Below are 20,997 nucleotides of genomic sequence, written 5' to 3' on the forward strand. Positions count from 1 at the left end.
CACTCCCGAGTCAGTTTCAATTCAAACCTCATGACTCCCTTAGATTAACCTCACTTCTGGGGTAATAAAACATCCAGGAAATGGGAAATGACACAGAGGAAAGGGGCTGGTGTTCATCTTCCCTTTGCTCAGTGAAAGGAGGCTCAGTCTGCTGAGCAATGGAAGTTTGTTTCTGGCTCAATGGCAGTCTTCAAGTCTAATGAACTGTTTTCTTGGACCCTCTAAAGGAAAGCATTGATCTCCCCCAATAAATGAAGGTTTGTTTTCTAGTGAAGACAGCGGGGGCTGTGTTTTGCCAGGTGCAATATGTATGGAGTGAGGAGTGCCAACTGCCCATAAGCCTTTTGTTTCCGGCGAGGCAACGGGACCCCACTCTGCACGTGATTTTACTCTGTATCATACGTTAAAATGCCTATCATTCCTCGTGTTAATGCAAGAAATAGCTGATGGGCCCAGTTCCTTAATTCAGAATTGGTGATTAACATTTTTAGGGGTGGGGGTAATGCTTTTGGAGCTAGGGGCTTGGTTTTATTCTTTTTTTAAAAAAAAATGGTTTTATTGATTTCAGAGAGAGGAAGGGAGAAGGACAGAGAGCTAGAAACATTGATGAGAGAGAAACATCAATGGGCTGCCTCCTGCACACCCCTCACCGGGATCAAGCCTGTAACACAGCATGTGCCCCTCACCAGGAATTGAACCGTGAACTCCAGACTCATGGGACGACACTCAACCAACTGAGCCACACTGGTTGGGCGGCTTTATTTCTTCTTAATCTTAGGTTAAATTTTGAGATGTGCGGATCTGGGATTAAAGGTATTCCCTTATCCCTAACCTTGAGAGCATCTCAAGGGTGATCTATTTTTTGGTGCTAAATACCTTTTAAGAATGGCAGAAACCCCACTCAAAGCAGATGACTCCGCTGGTCCGGGGAATGTCCCAATAGCTTTGTCTTTTGATGCATTTTGTTTTAAAGTGTTTTTCCTTTGATGGCAATAAAGGTTGACTGAAATTTCTTTTTACATCCCACATCTTGAATACACATGTTATCATATATACTAATCCTACCACACAGACGTAACCCCGAGGGGAGGGAAGAGCTTCACTTCCTACTCCCACTCTCCTCATCCTCTACACGTTCTGTCTCTTCTCTACCTGTTCATTGGCGCCACAGTGAAGGAGTAAATCGCTGGCAACAGAACATTCTCTTCTTTGAGCCTCATACAAAAAGCAACACTGGGTGGCTCTGTGGTTGGGAGACTTCCGAGTGCAACTACCAATATGCCTGGTGCCTTCACCAAGCAAATAGCCTTTGTCAGCACCCATCCCTTAGGCTCACAAGAGGGGAAGAGGTGTCCTCAGCTGACTTTGCCACGTTAGCAATTATCCAGGTCGAACCGAACACCCACATCGGCCGTGGCCTCTGCATCAGGCAGGTCTGAGTGCCAAGATACAAGAAGCGTGAGGCTAGCATTGCCTTTTGTTGCCAATCCTCACCCAAGGGTATTTTTTCCATTGAATTTCAGAAAGAGTTTGGTCCGAGGGCTGACACTCTATAGCCGCTGTGCTGGCCTCGGACAAGGCTGGCCTCGCTTTAGGGGCACGGTTACCACTGCCGCTCAGATTCTATCACTGCTACAATGTTACCGTTAATTAGGAGACAATGTTGGTTACTTCACAAGGTTGTTTCTAAATAGGTTATACAAGAGCTTTTAATCACAATGGAATACTACTCGGCCATAAAAAAAGAAAATTTTACCCTTTGCGACAGCATGGATGGACCTTGAGAGCATTATGCTAAGTGAAATAAGCCAGACAAAGACAAGCACCATATGATCTCACTCATATGTGGAATCTAATGAACAAACTGAACTAATAAGCAAAAGAAAGACAGACTCAGAGAGAGAGAGAGAGCAGGCAGACAGCTCTCAGGGGGTTGGGGGTCAGGGGGTGTGGAAGGATTGAGCAAAAAAGAACAAAAATTATAAAACCCACTTTTACTTAACAACAAAGATGCTGGGTACCCTTTTTACCTTGTATGCAGAAAAGGAAAACAATGCTTAGAGAATTACAATGCTGTTCCTCACCTTCGGCTAACTGCTCCTTAAACCTGGGTTTATTTTTGAGCTGTTTAAGAAGGGCTGTTGAAACTGGGGCAGAGGCCCTGCCCCTCCATCCACAGGGAACCTCCAGGGCTCAGGCATCGGGAAGCTGGGCCTTGGCATGGCCGTGCCGGAGCAAGCAGGCTGCAGGGAGGAGCGGGGCAGCTCCGGGACCCCTGGGACCTGAGGTCGTGCCGAGCCCCGGGAGTGGGCCGCAGCTTCACGCTGCCCATCAAGGCTTCCTCTGCCAGTCCACCCGGAGATACCCTTCCTCTGGTCCAGCTGGTGGCCAACAGCTCATCTCTAGTCCACCTTGGTGTCACCTTGCCTCTCCGCCCACCTGCTGCAGTGTCCTCCAACCTGCCTTCATGGCAGGCTCCCACGCTTCAGGTGCTGGCTTTTGAACTTGCAGCTCCTCCCCTCAGTTTCAATTAGAAAAACATTCGCCTTCTACCCCCACTGCTCCTGCAAGACCCTGAGGCCGGTGCCCAGGAGCTGGCCTGGGCCAGCCTGGCCTGCTTCTCCAGGCCTGGTGCCTCCCACACAGGAGGGGCTCTGGGGAGCAAGTGACTCCAGGCCTCACCCCAAACCCTGCCTGTGGAGCATGGAGCCGAGGAGGCAGGCTGCCCAGGCCTGGGGGCAAGCGGGCTCTCTGGGAGGGTGTGTCTGCACAGGGGCTGGGAGCCACAGACCAGGGGGAACCCAGCCCTGCCACGCACTGGCTGCGGGAGCCCCGGCAGATCACTTGTCACACCTGTGAAATGGGCACAATCACAGAGCAGCTGGAGAGACATGAGGCCACAGAGCACTTAATACAGGGGTGGACAGCCAGCGCTGTGACCCCACCGTGTGGACCAAAGGGGCCACGTGCTGACCTGACAGCTCAGGGGAGGCCTGCATGGCAGACTTGCAAACTCGGAGACCTAAAGTCACCACAAAGGATGGTCTGAAATTAAACTTTAACTAAAAGCAGTCATGGTGGGCAGTTACGTCCTAGGCCAGTATCTTCACTGACAAGGTCAACCTTTACCTTAACTGAGCCTGTCTTTTTGCATCTATGAGAACATACCCTTGAAATGTCTGGGTAACTTGTGACTTCCCTTTATCTGGAGCCTCTGGGGCACAACCAAATGTGCTGGGCGCCAGGACAGATACCACAAATTCCTTCATCATGTTAATTGATCCTGCACCCACCTAAGTATGTGTCCATCATTTTACTTTTTATCCAATCCCAGGGGTTTCCCTGCTTTGCTTTATCCCTCCTCCTTAATCTATCACCAGTGAATTTCATGTAACCCACCTATGTCCCTCCTTTGATTGCAAATGTATACATACAAATGTAACCCCGCCATTCTCCGGAGCATTATCTCAATTCGTTGAGGTTCTGCTTCCCGGCATATGTCCACAGTTTGGCTCAAATAAACTCACAAAAATTCTTTACAGGTTTCAATGGTTTTTGCGTTAACAACCGTGACCACCCGTCCATCGCTCACCTCGCACGCAGCCTGTGGAGAAGAGAAACAGCGGCGGCCAGGGAGTGAAGCAGGTCACTGGTGGGCAAGGTGGGGCTGCTGGGCGCCATGTGGGGCCAAAGATATCGGAGTGGATGCCCCAGAGCTGCTGGTCCCAGTCTCCCTGAGGATGGGTGGGGAGGCGGGCCCAGGGGACATATTCCCAGGACAGGCATGGAGGCTGAGGGGATGTGAGGGGTGGACAGGGGGTGGCAGCATCTGGGACAGTCACAGGGGACAAACACAAGAGAGCGCAGCCCTCAGGGCTCCCTCCTGGGCCTCCTGTTCTGGCCTGACAGGCACCCCCCAGGCTCCCCCGTGTGACCCACAGGATTACTCCCACTGTCTGGTGACCCTGAGGGTCGCTTCAGCCACCCCTTAAAGGGCAGTATTAATGATGTCCGCTCCACAGACAGGAACCGGGGCCCACACTAGCCCAGGGGAGAGCCCAGGGCGCCCGCTGATGGGGGGGTTCAGGGGGAGGGGAAGGCAGGGGGTGGGGGCTGGACGGCAGCACCTGGCTGACCAGCTCCAAGCAGTTTCTGAGGAAGCGGGGACCTGACGGGCGGGGCGCAGGCTCAGGAGTGGGGGCAGGTGAGTGGCAGGTGAGTGGGAAATGCTACAGCTGGGGGCAGAGTCAAGTATGAGGGGTCAGCCAGTCCAGGGCTCCCCTTCAGCTTGGAAGGGGCGCACTAAACTCCTGAACCCCTTAACCAAATTACCCCAACAGCACCATCCTTTTGATCTCAGCGATCCTTTTAAGTGGTTTGAAATACTGGAACAGCATAACACTCCAAGTCAAATATTTGCCATACTTTACGGTGAGAACTTCAATTTTAAACCCGACTACAGGGAATATAAGTAACAATTTTACATGAGTTTTATTTAATAAAACCATATATTTACAATTCAAAAAGTCCTAATTTGATACACTTTACTACATAAGATCAAAGGCTAACTGTACAGCAATTAAAACATGGTATGTAGCAAGTGTTAGCAGACGTTTTCCACCAGCAAACTATTTAAAATAGTCACACTGAGCAGCTAAGAAGGCTCTTCTACAGGGAAGCCTGGCTCTAGAGGAGGCCCCGAGGCCTGGGCTGCTGCACCCGGTCCAGGCGGGGGGTGGGAGGTGTGGGCTCCGAGGGTGGGCCTCCAGGTTTGTTCCCAGTTTTCTTAATGGATACTGGCAAGTGGAGCAGCACAGCCCTGAGCTCGGAAGCAGCCCTCTGTGCAGGGGCCACGTGCTCTGACGCAGATGAGCACTTCTTGGGCTCTGAAGGGGACAGAGCCAGCCAGCCAGCCCTCACGGGGTCCCTGAGCAGGTCACAAAAACCTCTTCTGAACGAGAGACTTGTAAGTATTCTGATGACATGGAATCTTGTTTAAAAATGTAATGCAGCCGAAACCGGTTTGGCTCAGTGGATAGAGCGTCAGCCTGCAGACTGAAGGGTTCCGGGTTCGATTCCGGTCAAGGGCATTTACCTTGGCTGCGGGCACATCCCGGGTAGGAGATGTGCGGGAGGCGGCTGGTCGATGTTTCTCTCTCGTCGATGTTTCTAACTCTCTATCTCTCTCCCTTCCTCTCTGTAAAAAATCAATAAAATATATTTTTTAAAAAATGTAACGCAGCTCTGGCCGGTGCTCAGTGGTTAGAGTGTTGGCCTGTGGACTGAAGGGTTGCAGGTTCGATTCTCGGTCAAGGGTATGTACCTTGGCTGCAGGTTCCCCAGCCCCTGTTGGGCACCTGGGGCGGGGGGGGGGGGGGCAACCAATCAATCGATGTGTCTCACTTGGTTGCTTCTCTCGCTCTCTCTCCCTCCCTCCCTCCCTCCCTCCACTCTCTTCCACCCTCTCTAGACATCAACGGAAAAAATATCCTCAGGTGAGGATTAAAACAACCCAAAAACTTAATGCAAATTGCTATCCAAAGAGGTTCAAGCCGACGAAACCCGTTCAGGGCTGGGTCTGAATGCACAGATGCGCTCTGAGGGCCCCACCGCCAGCTGCACCACTTCCTGTCACGACAGAAGGAACATCCTATGGGCGGTAAGAAAAGGTGCAGGTCTCAGGAACAGGAAGCGCGCCATGGAAGGAAACGGGCGCCCCTGCACAGCGGCTCAGTCGGGTGACATTCAGCATCGGGGTGTCGGGACCGGCTGCTCTGTCTGGAAGGCGCAGAGACCGAGACCGCAGGGCAGATCTCCTCCCAGAGGTCGGGGAGTCAGCACTTAGAGGCCGAGGCAGAGAGTGGTTTCCATGCTGCTCTGCAGCCTCCCTGGGGAATGCATGGGAGACAGGGAACAAAGGCAATTCCGGGGAAAGGACGCACAGAGCGCAGCCAGGACAGAGGCACGAGGGCGGCCACTGGCTGGCAACTCGCTATTGCACTGCAAGTGTCACCAGTGGACGCGGCAGACACAGAAAACCTATCAAACAGCGCACAGCCAGCTTCACCCCCCACCCTCCCCAGGGCTCCTCATTGCAGGTTACACGCTGGAAGCTGAGGGCACTCCCAACATCAGACACAGGACCAGCCGGGCGGGCGGGGGATGCTCCCTGGGCTGGGAGTCCAGCCGAGAAAGGCCAGAGCCAGACCCCAGTGCGCACCGCACGGCTGCCGGTGCCCTGCCGCCGGGACGCCCACACCCCAGAGATCAACACGCCAATGGATTATCCCGTGGGAACCTGTTTCCATAGAGAGGTGCCGTCCTTTGGACTACTCTGTGCAAAAACTATTCATTTATTTGAAGTTGGATAACCAAAGTCCCTAATACAAAGTTCTCAAAATTCATCAAGGAAAATCTAGAACAAAAGAGGTGCTCATGAACTTGGGGAACCAGCTAGAATGGGAAGGTTGACGGTAAGGACACTGAAAAGGTGACAGGACTCTCTGGGCCACTGGATATGCGTGGCTCGCTTCTCGGTCCTCATGAGTCCACCTTTAAGCCAAATGTGCGAGGAGGAAACACAGGCACTCAGGGCTGCCGCTGCCGTCCAGGTGACAAAGGACAGAGGAGCATTCTGTCAGAGCAAGAGAGCAGGGCCACACACACACACACACACACACTCACACTCACACTCACTGTGCTGTCCGCGCCTGCACACTAATGAGCAGGGCCACACACACACACACACACACACACACTCACACTCACTGTGCTGTCCGCGCCTGCACACTAATGAGCAGGGCCACACACACACACACACACACACACACACACACTCACACACACACTCACACTCACTGTGCTGTCCGTGCCTGCACACTAATGAGCAGGGACACACACACACACACACACACTCACACTCACTGTGCTGTCCGCGCCTACATACTAATGAGCAGGGACACACACACACACACACACACACACACACACACACACACACTCACACTCACTGTGCTGTCCGCGCCTGCACACTAATGAGCAGGGCAGGCTTAACACCCTGTGACTTACAGGGAGACGGTGTCCATCTGTTTCCAGCTGCTTCAGGGCTGTCTCTGCCGCCTGGGGCCTTCTGTGTGCAGAGCTCCTCCTGCTCCCCTTCCCTCCACTGCCCCACAGGGGCCGGGCGACCTCTGGGAGCGCAGGGCTCCTGCTGGGCCTACGCGTGCATGTCAGCCCTGGCGCTGTGACTGTCAAGGCAACGTGGTAAGACGTCACTCCGAGGGCAGGTGAGTCCCAGGGCGTCCACGAGAGCTCGTGTGCCTTATGCATCTTTGGTAGGTGGGCTTTAACAACGGGACCTGTCTCCGGAGCGATTACCTCAGTAACTAAATCAGCAATCCCTCTCCCATCAAAGGAGGTAACCAAGGGCCATAACATCTCTGAGGTCTCCCAAACACCTGCTCGTGCACCTCGGCTAAGAAAGACTACGCCCTGGCGGTAGTGACATAGAAGCAGCGCAATTTAATTATGTTTGCTGGAAAAGGGGAGAGAGCCGCCGCCCTACTTTTAAACCATGCAGTGTGCAGTGGTTGCCACGTCAATACTAGGTCATCATTCCACCGAGCTTCTTAAGGCTAAGCCTTGGTTTAATCCTTTAAAAGTTTGGTTTGTTTTAAGGCCAACTGCAGTATCAGGAACCAAACAGGAAAACAGCCCCCGTTCTCAGCTGCCAGTGTGTCCGCCCCAAACAGCACGGGTGCGCTGGCAGCTCTGCTCCGGTGCCGAGCGCGAGTCCGCCTGCCGCCTCAGTGTCTGAGCGACGGGCTTCCTTTCTCCATCTCCCGGCTGTCCTTCTGCAATGCCGTCAGCACCTGGAATCACAGGGCACACACTGACCACAGGTCCCAGGGGCTACCTGGTGACTGCCTCCCCTCTGCTGCTCCACACCGGCCCCCGCGCACCTCTCTGACGTGGAGACCATCAGGCCATCTCTGCACCAATGCCCTCCCACCCGTCCCACCAGCCACAAGACGGGGTGCAGGGCTCTCCCTCACATCCGCCCTGTGCTCCCCACTACGAGGCCAGCTGCCCGCTCCTTCCTGAGCTTCCCAAGGGGCTGGGCTCCCTCCTCCCTCCTCTCAGTGCTTAGTTAACACCTTTGTTTTGTAAATATTACTTCCCGCTGTGATTGCTTAATAACAGCAATGACAATAGCTATAGTTCTTGAATCCCTCCATGCCAAGCAGAGCCCTCACTCCACAAGCACTCGCTCACAGCTGTTTACTCCGCACCAGCAGCGCAGGAAGGTAACCCCCAACAAGGTAACCCCTACCGTAAGGCACCTGAGCAACAGCGCCCACAGATGTGACTTGCTCCCACACAGCTCACCGGCTCAAACCCACATCTGTCTGACTTCCAAACCCAGGGACCCAGGGAGCACTGGTGCTGACCCACCAGCGGCCAGGCACCCGCCACCTTCCTTACAAGCCACAGGGAAAGCAGGAATATTTAGGTCTCAAAAATGGGCACCAAGGACTGATGACAGATACAAGCTGCCCCCACCTCTGCGCAAACAGCACTGCCACCCAAACAAATATCCCCGTTTGTAAAGCTCACCAGGTCTTCCCTCGGGCACAGCCTGTAGGACTGTGCTCAGACCACAATGCCCCCTGTCGGAGCTGTGTGGAACTCCATGGTGCTCACCCCACCCGCCAGCAAGCTAACTCCTATCACTAGCCCACTATGGTGTCCAATAAACTCTGACCTCATTTTAACCAGTAATTTTAGTTCCTAAAGTATATGAAGCAAAATGTCAGATCTGGGTTTAATCCTTCCCTCTGTGTGTGTGTGCCTGTGTGTGTGTGTATGTGGCGGGGGTGGGAGTGTGTGTGGCTGTGTGTGTGTAGGATATGTGTGGCTGTGGGTAGGTGTGTGGGGGTTGTGTGTGTGTATGGGTGTGTGTGTGTATGAGGTGTGTGTATGGGTGTGTGTGGATTGTGTGTGTGTGTGTGTGTGTGTGTGTGTGTGTATGAGCTCTGTGTATGGGTGGGTGTGGGGGGTGGCCACAGGGAAGCCCCTGGGACTTGGAAGGAAGAGCAGCAGCCGTGACTGCACGTGTGGGAAGGTGAAGGAGTAACGCAGCCCAGGGAAGCGGGGGCAGGACCTCGTCCGGGAGCACCTCCCCAGGAGGAGGGGCTGGGCGAGTGCTAGTCCCCTTGGCTTCCGTCTCAGGCATTTTAAGGGGGGCGGGGTTTACAAATGCTGTCTACCATGCAGGGAGCACCGTGATGACAAACCAGCTGACCTCCCAGGGCCGCAGAAAGGGTGGAGGCTGAGGTGCCTCGGCCCCTGCATCTGACAGGCCCCTTGGCAGAGCCGGCCTCAGAGTCAGGTCTCCAGCGCAGGAACCACCGAGAGGACTGCCTCCTCAGAGGACTCTGCACAAGGGCTCCAAGGAAGGAAGGACCAAAAGGCCCGCTTACCTGAGCCCACTTCTTGTTGCGACTCTGCATCTGAACTGCAGCGATGGAGGCAAAAACCTCGTCTGCGGGCAGGTCCTCGGGCAGCCTGGTGAGGAACTGGGCGACGTGGATGAAGTCCATCCTGGTCAGGATGTCCTCGAACAGCCTCAGGATGCCCAGGGCCGTGCGGAACAGGAACTCCTCCCCATCTCGGCAGAACACGTCCCAGATGCGGCAGGCCAGGTCGAGGGGCAGAGACTTACTGTACAAGGTAAAGATCCTGCAGAGAGTGGAGCGCTTCAGGGGGGCTGGCTCCGCTCCATGCTCCCCAGTCTGACTGTCATCTTAGATACAAACATGGGGCCGGGTGCGGGGCACGAGGCCTGCGCTCATTCCGAAGGCCAATGTGAAAAGGCTTTCACACGGAATCTCGAACAAGCACAATTCCTCACCACTGCTACTGTTACTTCCACATGCAGCAAATATTTACCCAGCACTATGAGCTACGCTGCTGGCAGGCGCTGGACATGAGGTTACTAAGGCAGAGAGAGCATAGAGTCTGGTGAGGGGCTGAGAACAGCAAACAGAAATGCACCACTCCGTGTCCACGTGCATGTGAAGAGGACTATACGCTTTCCTCCCAGTAGGGGTCAGTAAAGGAACAAAGGAAATTTTTCCAAATAAATTTGCAGATTACAAATTCTGATCTTAACAATGCAAACCATCAGATGAAGAAATGAAATACGAGTATGTCTTCCCTTAAAGAACTGTGATCGCACGCCCTGGCCAGTGCGGCTGGTGGCCGGGCGGCAGCCTGTGCACCAAAGGCTGCTGAGAGGTCCGGTGCCCTGTCTCCAGTCTCTAGCTGGAGAGCATTCTCAATTCCACCTGGAGGACGTGATAGTTTTTCAGAAAATGAAACAGAACGGACCCAATCCACAGTCCTACCTCTTCCTGCCCGTTCACTCACAGAGATCAAGCCCTCACATCTTAAAAGCAGAGTCTCGAGTGAAAAGTGATCAGAAAATAGAGTAGCGATAAGAGGGAGAGTGACAACAGATACTTCTTCAACAGAACATTCTTGAGTTCAGATGCGTGTGGCCTCCATTAACAACTTAGATATTCTGAACTTTACAGAATGAAGCCAACATGCAAACAATCAAGAAAGCTGTGGTCAGAGCCTGCGCCTGTGCTCAGGCCTCACCCAGGCGGTACCGTTCTCCGTGAGCCAGCGCCTGAGCTCTGAGCCCTCCTGTGGAGGCGGGCCAGCCTGTCGCCAGGCTGGCTGAAGACTGCTTCTGCTAGTCACTGTCCTTTGGTGATGAGGATGCACTGTAGCATTGAACAAACACCATTCCCTGTCCCCGGCGGGGAGGATGAGTGGATTTAACTGCGAGCAGGGGGAGGCAGGGAGGGCCAGTCTGATGTGTATGTGTGTGAGAGTGTGCACATACACACACCTGTTAACAGGATGGTCAGGGAAGAACGCATCACTGACAAGTGACATTTGCATAAAGCCCTGAAGAGGAAGCCAGGAGCCAAGAGAAGGGTTGGAAAGCACCCAGGTTCCCAAGCTCTGAGGCAGGAGCAGACCTGGCAAATCCCAGGAAAAGCCAGGAAGCCCCAGGCAGAAGCCGAAAGCAGCGAAGGGGAGAACACTCGGAGAAGCCGAGGCTGGGCTGGGGCAGGGGGTGGCCAGGCTTTACTCTACAGGACAGGGAACCGGTGGAGGTCTGTCCAGAGGAGGGCCATCCACTGTGCAGGGAGGCATGTGTCCGGGACGCAGGTCCCGGCGGCCACTGAAACCAGGCCTGGTCAGAGCAGCTGGCAGCAGCGGGGTGGCCCGAAGTCAAGAGAATCTGGACAGACCCTGCAGTGAATTTTCCTCACAGAAAATGCAGCAGGACCCAGGGGTGCTGAGCCTCCAATTTCTCATCTGTGAAGCAAACCTGGCTCTCGGTGCTTCTGATCTCAGCTGGGGGCACTGCAAGCCCTCACCAGCTGGGCCGGGAGAGCAGGCGACCGTGCCTGGCCATCTCTTGCATTCCCGCAAATCTCTCTGGCACCACCGCTTTCCCCTCTCCACCCACTTTGCAGCCTCGGCTCAAACCCTGGTCTTTCTCCCTTAACCTGCCTCTGCCTACAGGCTTCCCTGTCTCCCACGTAACCTAACACTCACTTCTGGGGATAACCCACCTTCATCTTCGCCCAATCAGAAGCCTTCCACACCCCCTTGCCCCTGCAATGCTGCCCAAGCGCCTCAGCGTGGCATCCAGCACACACTGGCCCTGACTTCTCACCTGCCACCCTCCACCCTTCCCTCAGGCCCAGCGTCGCCAGGCCACCTGCTGGAGCCCTGCTAGTTCTGCACCACCACATGTTCCTATCAGGCCGTGGCTGGGGCTCATGTTTGCTGCCCCTGTGCACTCTGACCCTTAAGCTGGGTCCAGGGTCGCTGTCCTCCGCCTGCTTCAGAGACACACTTCATGTGCAGCACAGCATCCACGGGCATGTCTTCCTCTAGGAAAGGCTCTGCAGGCAAGCTCCGTGTCCTGCACACCACCGCCGTCCAGGTCCCAGCAGAGCCCGGCATAGCCAGACCTGGTGCTCAGTGGCACTGTTTTGTCTTCCGGACGGAAAGTATAATGTCAGTCACCGGTGACTGACAGGTCGCTTAACGTGTTACTAATGGGTAAATGGCGCTTTGAAAGCAAACAGGTCCAAAACACCACTTCTCCCCTGAAGGAGTTCAGAGGGACCAGGTAGGGTCACAGAAAATAAGAGTAACAAGAAAAAGCGAATGGTGCCAGCAGAGGACTGGGGGCTGGAGCTGGGAAAACAGAGGCAGCGGCGTGGGCAGCTGGGTCCTGAAAGGAGCTGGCCGTGAGGACAGTGGAACATGGGGCAGGAGGTGAGAAAACAAAAATGCGGACTTACCAATCGATTAGGTAGATGTCTGGAGTTAAGCTGTTTTTCTTGAAATGAGTAAATAATTTCGGCAAATTTTCTTCAAAGAATACCTCAAATGCAGCAAAATAAGTCAACATCTGGGGAGATAATGTGAAATACACCAGTAAACTAATTATCAGCACACGTTTCCAACCTACAAAACAAGCCAACATGCTTACACCATTGGAATCCAACAGTCACCTCCTCGTGTAATCGCCAGTGACACGTTCTGACGGGTGAAGGCGAGGTGCACACAGGCCGTTCTAGCAGCGCACCTCGCCTCACCGCGCCCGTCTCACTGCGCCACAGGCCTTGCGGAGTCCCGGGTCCAGCAAGCCTACCCCACGGGCTCCGGTGCTGGTGAGAACTTTCTACCCTACCTGCCCTTTAACAAGGCGCGCCCACTGTCTCAGACACAGTCTCCTGCACCCGGAACCGGCTGCAGCGCAGTGTGAACAACTGTGTGTGCACCGGGAAAGCAGAAACCCAGGCCGCTTGCTGAGATGCCGCTTCCTGTGGGCCGCTTGCTGAGATGCCGCTTCCTGTGGTGTCGGGAACTGAACCGAGATATCTAGAGTTGGCCTGTGAGCACTCGGCGCATCCTCACAGTAACACCACGAGCTACACCTTATTATTCCTCCAAGTACAGAGAGGAAACTGACACCAGAGAAGGTGCACAGCCTGCCAGTAAGGTCACATGAGTGTGTGGCCGGGACCTGACCCGTGTCTGTCCCTCTGCCAAGGCAGAGCCTTGGGGCTCACTCCTCTAGAACCGGGAAGGAATTCGTGGCTGAATAATCTGACACATGCACGCTGCGCTCCCAGCCCCCAGCCTTGCCAGGCCCAGGCAGCACCGCTCCGGCTCCGGCTCCGGCTCCGGCTCTGGCAAGCAGTGAGGGAAGAAACACGCGGGGAGGAGCGGCGGGCACAGCCGGCACTTCACCAGCACAGGCTTTCGACTGCCTGCAGGGCCTGTGGGATGCAATGCGCAGGGAGCCTGTGGAACTGCAGCTGCTGCTGGACGGGGAGGGCACCAGCGGAGAGGCATGTGGGCAGGGTGCTCTCGGTGCTGCCTGCTCCCCTTAATGAATGGTTGTTCTGTAAACCAGAGCTCCCAATGGGGCACCCTCCTCCCAGGGGACCTCTGGCTATGTCTGGGGACATGTTTGGTTGTTACAGCGAGGGGAGGTGCTGCTGGCACTCAGCGGGTAGAGGCCAGAGAAGCCATTCAATGCCAGGACAGCCCCACCACCGCGTCCAGCCCCAAGGTCAACAGCGCTGCTACTGAGAGGCCCTGCTGTAAATGAAGGTCCAGTCAGCATTATGATTCTCTGGTTCTTCCTTAGTAATTAGGCTAAAATTCTTCAGTACAGTTTGTATCATATGTTGCCAAAGAGAAAACTGGGGTCTTCAAAAATAGGAGCTATTTAGATGTAAATCATTTTATTCTATAGGAAAAGTTCTTCCTGGCAGGACCGTAAGTGCCGCTGGAGGAAACCTAAGAGCAGAAACAATAAGGATCCTCCATCATCTCTATGAACTGTGGTCCTGTTACACTTACATATGGGAGCCATTAAGGCAGATGTTCCACTCCATATACTTTTGAAAAAAGTGTCACTTCATCTTAAATACTTCTTTAGAGCATGATTCTGTGCAAACTCTGCTACTGCACTGGATCTGGCACCAGATTGCAACGAACCCTTCTGTATTCCCCTAAACCCCATTTTTAAAGTTCTTCAACTTTCACACCGAAATGTAATTTTAAATTATTGTTAAATAATTATAAATACTTGTGTGACGCCATCTTTGTTATTATAAATAATTATAAATACTTGTGTGACAACCATCTTTGTTAATGCTTGGTCCCCGGTTGGACTTTCTTAGATTTCTACAAGCAGAATTACATACCAACACCATTTACCGCTATTGATACTTAATACCAAGTTTCTTCCAGAAGAATTCTGCCAATTTATACTTCCCCTAACAGCCACCCACTTAGCAACAGTTTTAAAATACTTTTTGTTTAATGTATGTACTGCCTGAACAAGAAATACTCAGGAGGCTTTAGGATATTAAAGAGGGAGCATCCCTGGCTGACCTAAACGCTCAGATCAGCTGGTCTAGCAGTACTGGCGAGAACTCTCAGCAAGTCAATGCAATACTAACGTAAAAGCTGATGGGTCTGTCAGGGGGCGCCATCCTCTGGCCTCAGAAAGAACAGGGCTGAGGAGGCAGGACGGGGGCCTGGGCTCCCCCCTCACCAGCTGTGTGCCCTGAACGGGAGCCTCCCGCCCCATTGGGCCACGCAGCCATCTGTGTGCATAATGTGTGGCACGCATTCAGCTCAGTAAATGAAACCTGCACTGCCCAGTGCCCAGCCACGCACTGAACGCACTGCTGCCTCCATCCACACAGGAGCTGCCCTTACATGCTCTCCTGTCTGTGTGTGAGTGCACTGCACGGAGTGCGCCCCGACGTCACGGAGCAGCACGATGGCTCAGCTCCGCCACATCCATGCGCAGACCACACAAGGAGACTGTGCCACACAAAGCAGGCATGTTTGTGCACGAGCTGCCCTCCCTGGTGTGGAGAATGTATTTTCAGAAACGCTTTCTGAAAAGCTGCCTTCAGAAAGTCATACATATGGCTATTAGCTACGTGTTTTTAAAATCCAACACAAGCCCCAAATACCTCCCACTTCTACAGTGCTTTCTCTAACTCCCTCTTTGGGAGGGGGAGGGGTTCTTTTCCACTGAAAAGACGGCTGACTGCGCTGTTCTTGCTGGGTGAAGACATCGCGCCACGCACACAGGGATACTCACAAGGCCGTGGTCCACTCGGAAAAACGCCATTTGACAGGGTTTATTCAAAAGATTAGAAAATGCAATGAAGGCATCTGCAGTATCTAAGTTCAGGATCAGCACTGCGGCGATGAAGGACATGCCCTGCACCTGTGGGAAGGAGGGGGTTAAACGCGCCAAGGCCTGCACGGCCAGACAGCTCTCTCATTTCATGACGAGGAGCCCAGATGCCCTCGTGCTGGAAGCCACCCACCCAAAACCTCCCCCAAAGCTGAGCGACAGCCTGGATTGGACCTGCTCTCACCAGGAAGCCCTGTGCGGCCACATCAGCGGCCTGCCTGCTCTCACCCTGCCCCACGTCCCGTGAAACACCACACCTGCCCCTCCCTCCGCATCCGCCACCTGGGACTCTGAGATGTGTGTCTATCGCAGTGATGGCGAACCTTTTGAGCTCGGCGTGTCAGCATTTTGAAAAACCCTAACTTAACTCTGGTGCCGTGTCACATATAGAAATTTTTTGATATTTGCAACCATAGTAAAACAAAGACTTATATTTTTGATATTTATTTTATATATTTAAATGCCATTTAACAAAGAAAAATCAACCAAAAAAAATGAGTTCGCGTGTCACCTCTGACACACGTGTCATAGGTTTGCCATCACTGGTCTATCGTAACGTGCTACACCTGGCACCATGCACAGGCATCGGCTTAGCGCATACACAGCAGCACAGTTTTAAAATGGTTACTGCTAAAGGCTTTTCTTCATTTAATGCTGAGAAAATCACATGCGAAAAGCGAAAATCAAATCGAATGACAATGTGAGGAAGCCACAGGCAGCTGTGTCTGCCGGGTCCCTTACAGCGGTTCTCAACCTGCAGGTCGCAACCATCCGAAAACACATATAGCATATCAGATATTTACATTACGATTCATAACAGTAGCAAAATTACAGTTATGAAGTAGCAACGAAAATAATTTTATGGTTGGGGGTCACCACAACATGAGGAACTGTATTAAAGGGTCGTGGCATTAGGAAGGTTGAGAACCACTGCTGGGAGAAGCAGGCAGCTCGCTGCTGTGAGACTTCTCCTGCCCCACAGAAACAAGGACATTCGCCTTGCCCTCCGCAGCGAAGATGTCCTGGCAATATCCCGACTTTCTTTTGAAAATGTAAGACACGATAAAATATTGAAAAGTTCACTTACATAGCCCACATCCGGTCGGTAACAAGTATAAGCGCCCAGCACACTGTGCAACATGTCATGATACGGGCCGCCCTGAAAGGATCAACACACCAAAGGACACATGCAGTCTGGTTAGTGCCCAGGACGGCCTCGGCGCCACCCCCGCCCCCGCCCCTGCCCCGGAGTGCAGGGAGTCGAGGCCAAGCAGAGGCCAGCAGCTCTGCGTTATTACATAACTTCACAAATGAGCTACCAACCCAGTTAGAAGCGAGTCTGCAGCCAATCCATCTACCAAGCTGCTCTGAGAAAGCTGGTGGGTCAGGCCTGAGCCAGGAAAATACCCCTCACTTAGCTCCTGCTGTATAATCACATCCCCTTCCGAGCTCGAGGGCCACCAGGTGCCAGGGTTCAACCAGGCAGGGCAGTGACGTTGTCCCGACTGCTCCCAGCCGTGCCGCTCATCCTGACCCCTCCCGCCCATCACGGCCTTTGTTTCTTCTGGGCTTTCTGACACGGTAGGTTTAGAAAATACACTCTCCATCTTAAGTCCTAACAGCCTCCATTTTAACCCAAACATCCTCCCAGCTCTCCATGCGTTCCTGTAACTCCTTCTCAACATTTAGGTGTTGCAGTTTATCTTCTGTTGAGCACAGAAGAAAGCAGGGGCCTCACTGCTGTCCCGTGTCTGAGCTGTGAAGGGGCTGGCTCAGTCCACATCACACACTTACTGTCCCCACCTTCCACGTGCCTAGTTAACATGAGGAATGGAAAGTGGACATGGGTCCTGGCCAGTGTGGCTCAGAGGTCAGAGCATCGGGCTATGCACCCAAGGGTCCCAGATTAGCTCCCAGCCCTGGTCAAGGTGCGCGCAGGAGGCAACCAATCTATGTGTCTCTCTCACGTTGATGTTTCTCTCTGTCTCTCTCCCCCTCCCTTCTACTCTCTTTCAATGGAAAAAATATATATACTCAGATGAAGATTTAAAAAAAAGCGTACATGGTGCATGACTAGGAAGTTATGCACAGGTGACCACCATAGCTTACAAATGAACGCCATGGCCCAAACCATCACATTCTGGCATAAAAAGAAGAGACACTTCCAGAACACAGAGGGGCAAAGAGGAGAACACAGCAATGGGAGGAAAAAAGACGCCATCCAGGACGAGAGGGCGGAAGAAGGGGGACAGGGAGGGCCCCCCTGAGGCGACATCATCGGCAGCAGGTCCCATCTGGTCCAAGGCCAAATGAGGAGCACAAGAGCGCTGCACTGAATTCTTCTTAAAGCTGAGTGTTTTCAACTCAACAGATTCCCTCCAGCGTGATTATGTCCTTTTCAAGGGCACTAATGTCCCCTCTTTGGTGACAAGGTGGTGCAGTTGCTGACAGGTCCCTATTTTAAATGCCCTAACTAGTTCTGGACGCCTTGCTGTGGCCTGCTCTCCACCCACCCTTTGTTGCTTTCAGATTGCCCGTGTATGAAACCTAGAACTTTGGGAACCACAGGCAGAGAGAGACACACCCACTGGAACCCGGAGGGAAGGAGAAAAGCCATCTGGCCCCAATCCCACCCAAAAGAGACTCCTAAACTGCTCCTCCTCTTTCTGCACCAAGATAATCCCCCGTGACCCCCAAAGTCCATGAAGCTTGATGCTCCACGGAGCACATCTGGGCCCGGGCGTGGGAAAGGCAGACCTCAGCTGCCCAGGCGTCAGCCCCTCAGGACCGGGTCCAGGTGCCTGCTCGCCCTTCAGCCGCAGCGCTGCCCTCCCCCTCTCCTCCAGAGCAGGGACAGTCAGAGCAGCCAGGCAGTAAGGAGGGTCCACAGCACTGAACTGCACGCCTCTGGCTGTCCCTCTAGCGAGGTTCTCTCTCCCGAAGGAGCCCCTGGCCCGTCAGTGTCCGATGCTTCCATTCCAGACCTTCTGCCAAGTGTCTCTCCACTCTCTGGCGGGCTGTCATTCACACCTCGCCCAGCACAGCCCTAGAGCCGCTCCCCAGGGACACCAATCTGACCCTCATCCCTGACCCTCCCCACGCTGCACTGCCAGGGAAGTGACCTTCGCTCCTCCGCACTGTCACAGTGCCTGGGACACCCACATTTTTGCAGAGCCCAAGTGTCAAATGTCCACACCTCCTGCCGCATTCTAGGGGGCCGGTCCCTTAACTGACTTGTTCTAATTGAAGCGCTTCACTTTCCTGGTGTCCTGGTGCTGTGAGGTCTGGTGCTAGAGGCATGGGCGTGACAGTCAGACTGGGCACAGCAGGGTTAGTCTGGAGGCTGAGGCGACTGGCCAGAGGTGGACGGGTCGGGAGAGACGCCTGAATTAACATGAGGCCCACCCTCCCCCTGCTGTCCCTCTCTGGCCGCCCCTCCACCCAAAACCCCAAGTACTTTTCAACCTGATTACAATGTATGCAGATCAGCATCTGTGAATTTCAGACTAACATGCTTGAAAGCAACAAATCACCACCACCTACCTGCTGGAAAATGCAGAGGTTAGGGAATGTTCTAGAAATGTCCAGTTTAATCAGCTCCAGACTGGCTTCTCTGTCGGCTGTTGAGAACCCGGCATCTACCGAAAGACCAAGAGTCATGACCGCTCTCAGGGGCAGCGTGCGGGACCTCAGAGGCTCTGAGTCTTACAGGAGTGACCAGGGAACATGCTGCAGACGTCCCGGGACCTGGTGACAGCTCGGCCACCAGGGCGGAGAGCAAACATCAACAGCACCGGCTAACGCGAGACCGTCATGGGTATCTTCCGGAGTCTGAGGGAAGCCTCATGTGACACCACCTTCCAGGAGCAATCAGGGGAAGCTGAGAACAAATGCACCCCAGGCACGGAAAGCACTGGGAATCGCGGTCTGACCTAGCACGGCCCTGGTATAACGCAGAATACACGGGGGTGTGGCAGCGCGACACTCGTGCGCCACTTCTAACAAATATTCAGGAATAACCTGGTTTCTGTTTCTTTTATTTTAATATCACCCAGATGGTATAAAGGTCAGTAAAGAAGATACCACTGAACAGACAGCAGTGTCATTCTGTGTGGGGGAGATTCTAAGCGTAACCCAGCAAACACGCAGTGCTCTGTCTTCAAGCAGCTCAGATGCTGCCCTGGAGGCCAACGCTCAAGTGACCCGGGTTCCAGGCTGCTGCAGCCTCGTGAATGGGAACGAGGGAAGCACAGTGGTTACCGCCGGCCCTCCAGCGTGTCCAGACACAAACACTTCTCCAGACCTGGAGTGTTTTCTTTCTTATGAAAATTTCTTCTTTAACTTGTTTGCCCTGAAAAATCCCTTTTCCAGCCCTTGGCCCCGTGGCTCGGTTGGTTGGAGCATCATCCATACACTAAAAAGTTTCAGGTTCAATCCCCCGTCAGGGTGCGTATGGGAAGCAACCAATCAATGTATCTCTCTCTCTCTCTCTCTCAAAATCAAGGAAAACGTATCCTTGGGTGAGGATTTAAAAACAAACCGCCCTTGGGTGAGGATTTAAAAACAAACCGCCCTTTTCCTGGCAGCTGCTTGTAAGCTCGCACCACGCACCGCCTCAGAGAAGCGACCTGTGTTGGGTGGAGTGGTGCCCCACTGACTGAGCCGCCGCCAGCCCGCGCCTCACGTACCTTCACTGTCCACGTCGGGGCCGCCCGCGCTGAAGCACCGCCACCTCTCCTTGGCTCGGGCGAGGCAGATGTGGAAGAGCTCTGGAAGAGAGGCCTTGGCTGAGCATGGGCACACGCACACGCTCCTCAGAACGCCAGGGGCACACCACTGCCTCAAGTTCAACTACATACGGAAGGTCCTTCTGTTGTCTAAAGACCCAGCCACCATTCACAGAGATAGACCCGCACACACCACAGTGCGGGTGTTTACTTCTATGTACGGCCGCCAGGCACGGCTGTCTGGTTTGTGAGTCCATCACTTGTACCATCTGTGAGCTCTTTGGCGTAAGATGGTCAACCTGTGGCAGGTATGGATTAGCCAAAAATGGAGCTTGAGGAGGTCACCTCCAACAAACGCCAGTGACACCCCCCCCAGCTGGCATTACTCAGGCTGCAATCGTGGACGGATGACGTCTCCCAAGGTAAGAACAATAGTTACAGGAACCCCAGGTGCACAGAGCAGACACAAATCAATCTGCCCTAAATGCAAAGGCCTTCCATCGCTACCAGCAACTCCGGGCATTTACTGGGTACATATAACATAAAGGAGATGAGGAGACAGGGAGGAAAAAGGAAAAAGGAACAACTACCAGTTATTAGGCGCTTAACTGCGAGTCTGCGAGCCCCTGGCCTATCTCACCTGTGCTGGGCACAGAGTAGGGGGAGCGCAGGTGGAGGAGAGGTACACGCACACTGAATGAAGGCACATGGCCAGACAGACAGACAGCCCTAGGAAAGGCGAGTCCAGATCTCCCCTCCCCTCTACTCTGAAGCTACTAGAACCTCAAGCACCCAGTTGGGTGCAGTGTATTGTCCCTCTAGAGGTGCTTCCATATCAGCTGCCTGGGGAAAAAATGCCACAAAAAACAGCAGCGCCCAAAGACAACCTGCACCCTAGAGTGCAACCACGTGCCCCCACCGCACGCCGCGAACAGGCTG

At 53.7% G+C, this 20,997-nt stretch overlaps 1 protein-coding gene across 6 annotated transcripts in view; it reads right to left on the reverse strand.

The window, feature by feature from the left end:
* Positions 1-7,498: 7,498 nt before the first annotated feature.
* The window catches only part of TBC1D14 (TBC1 domain family member 14), a 68,405-nt gene continuing 54,906 nt past the window's right edge, over positions 7,499-20,997 (reverse strand). For 4 of the 6 annotated variants that reach the window (XM_006105351.3, XM_023746416.1, XM_006105352.3 and 1 more), the window contains 7 exons: positions 20,020-20,100; positions 18,875-18,969; positions 16,419-16,490; positions 15,233-15,361; positions 12,399-12,508; positions 9,483-9,741; positions 7,499-7,871 (listed from right to left, as the gene is read on the reverse strand). In XM_006105351.3, coding sequence (XP_006105413.1) covers positions 7,806-7,871; positions 9,483-9,741; positions 12,399-12,508; positions 15,233-15,361; positions 16,419-16,490; positions 18,875-18,969; positions 20,020-20,100 — 812 coding nt within the window. In that variant the 3' untranslated portion in view covers positions 7,499-7,805. The remainder of the gene's footprint in view (positions 7,872-9,482; positions 9,742-12,398; positions 12,509-15,232; positions 15,362-16,418; positions 16,491-18,874; positions 18,970-20,019; positions 20,101-20,997) is intronic. The other 2 variants (XM_023746414.1, XM_023746415.1) reach the window with 2 other exon arrangements.

This window comes from Myotis lucifugus, unplaced genomic scaffold, assembly GCF_000147115.1.
Source record: "Myotis lucifugus unplaced genomic scaffold, Myoluc2.0 scaffold_676, whole genome shotgun sequence".
NCBI lineage: Eukaryota > Metazoa > Chordata > Mammalia > Chiroptera > Vespertilionidae > Myotis > Myotis lucifugus.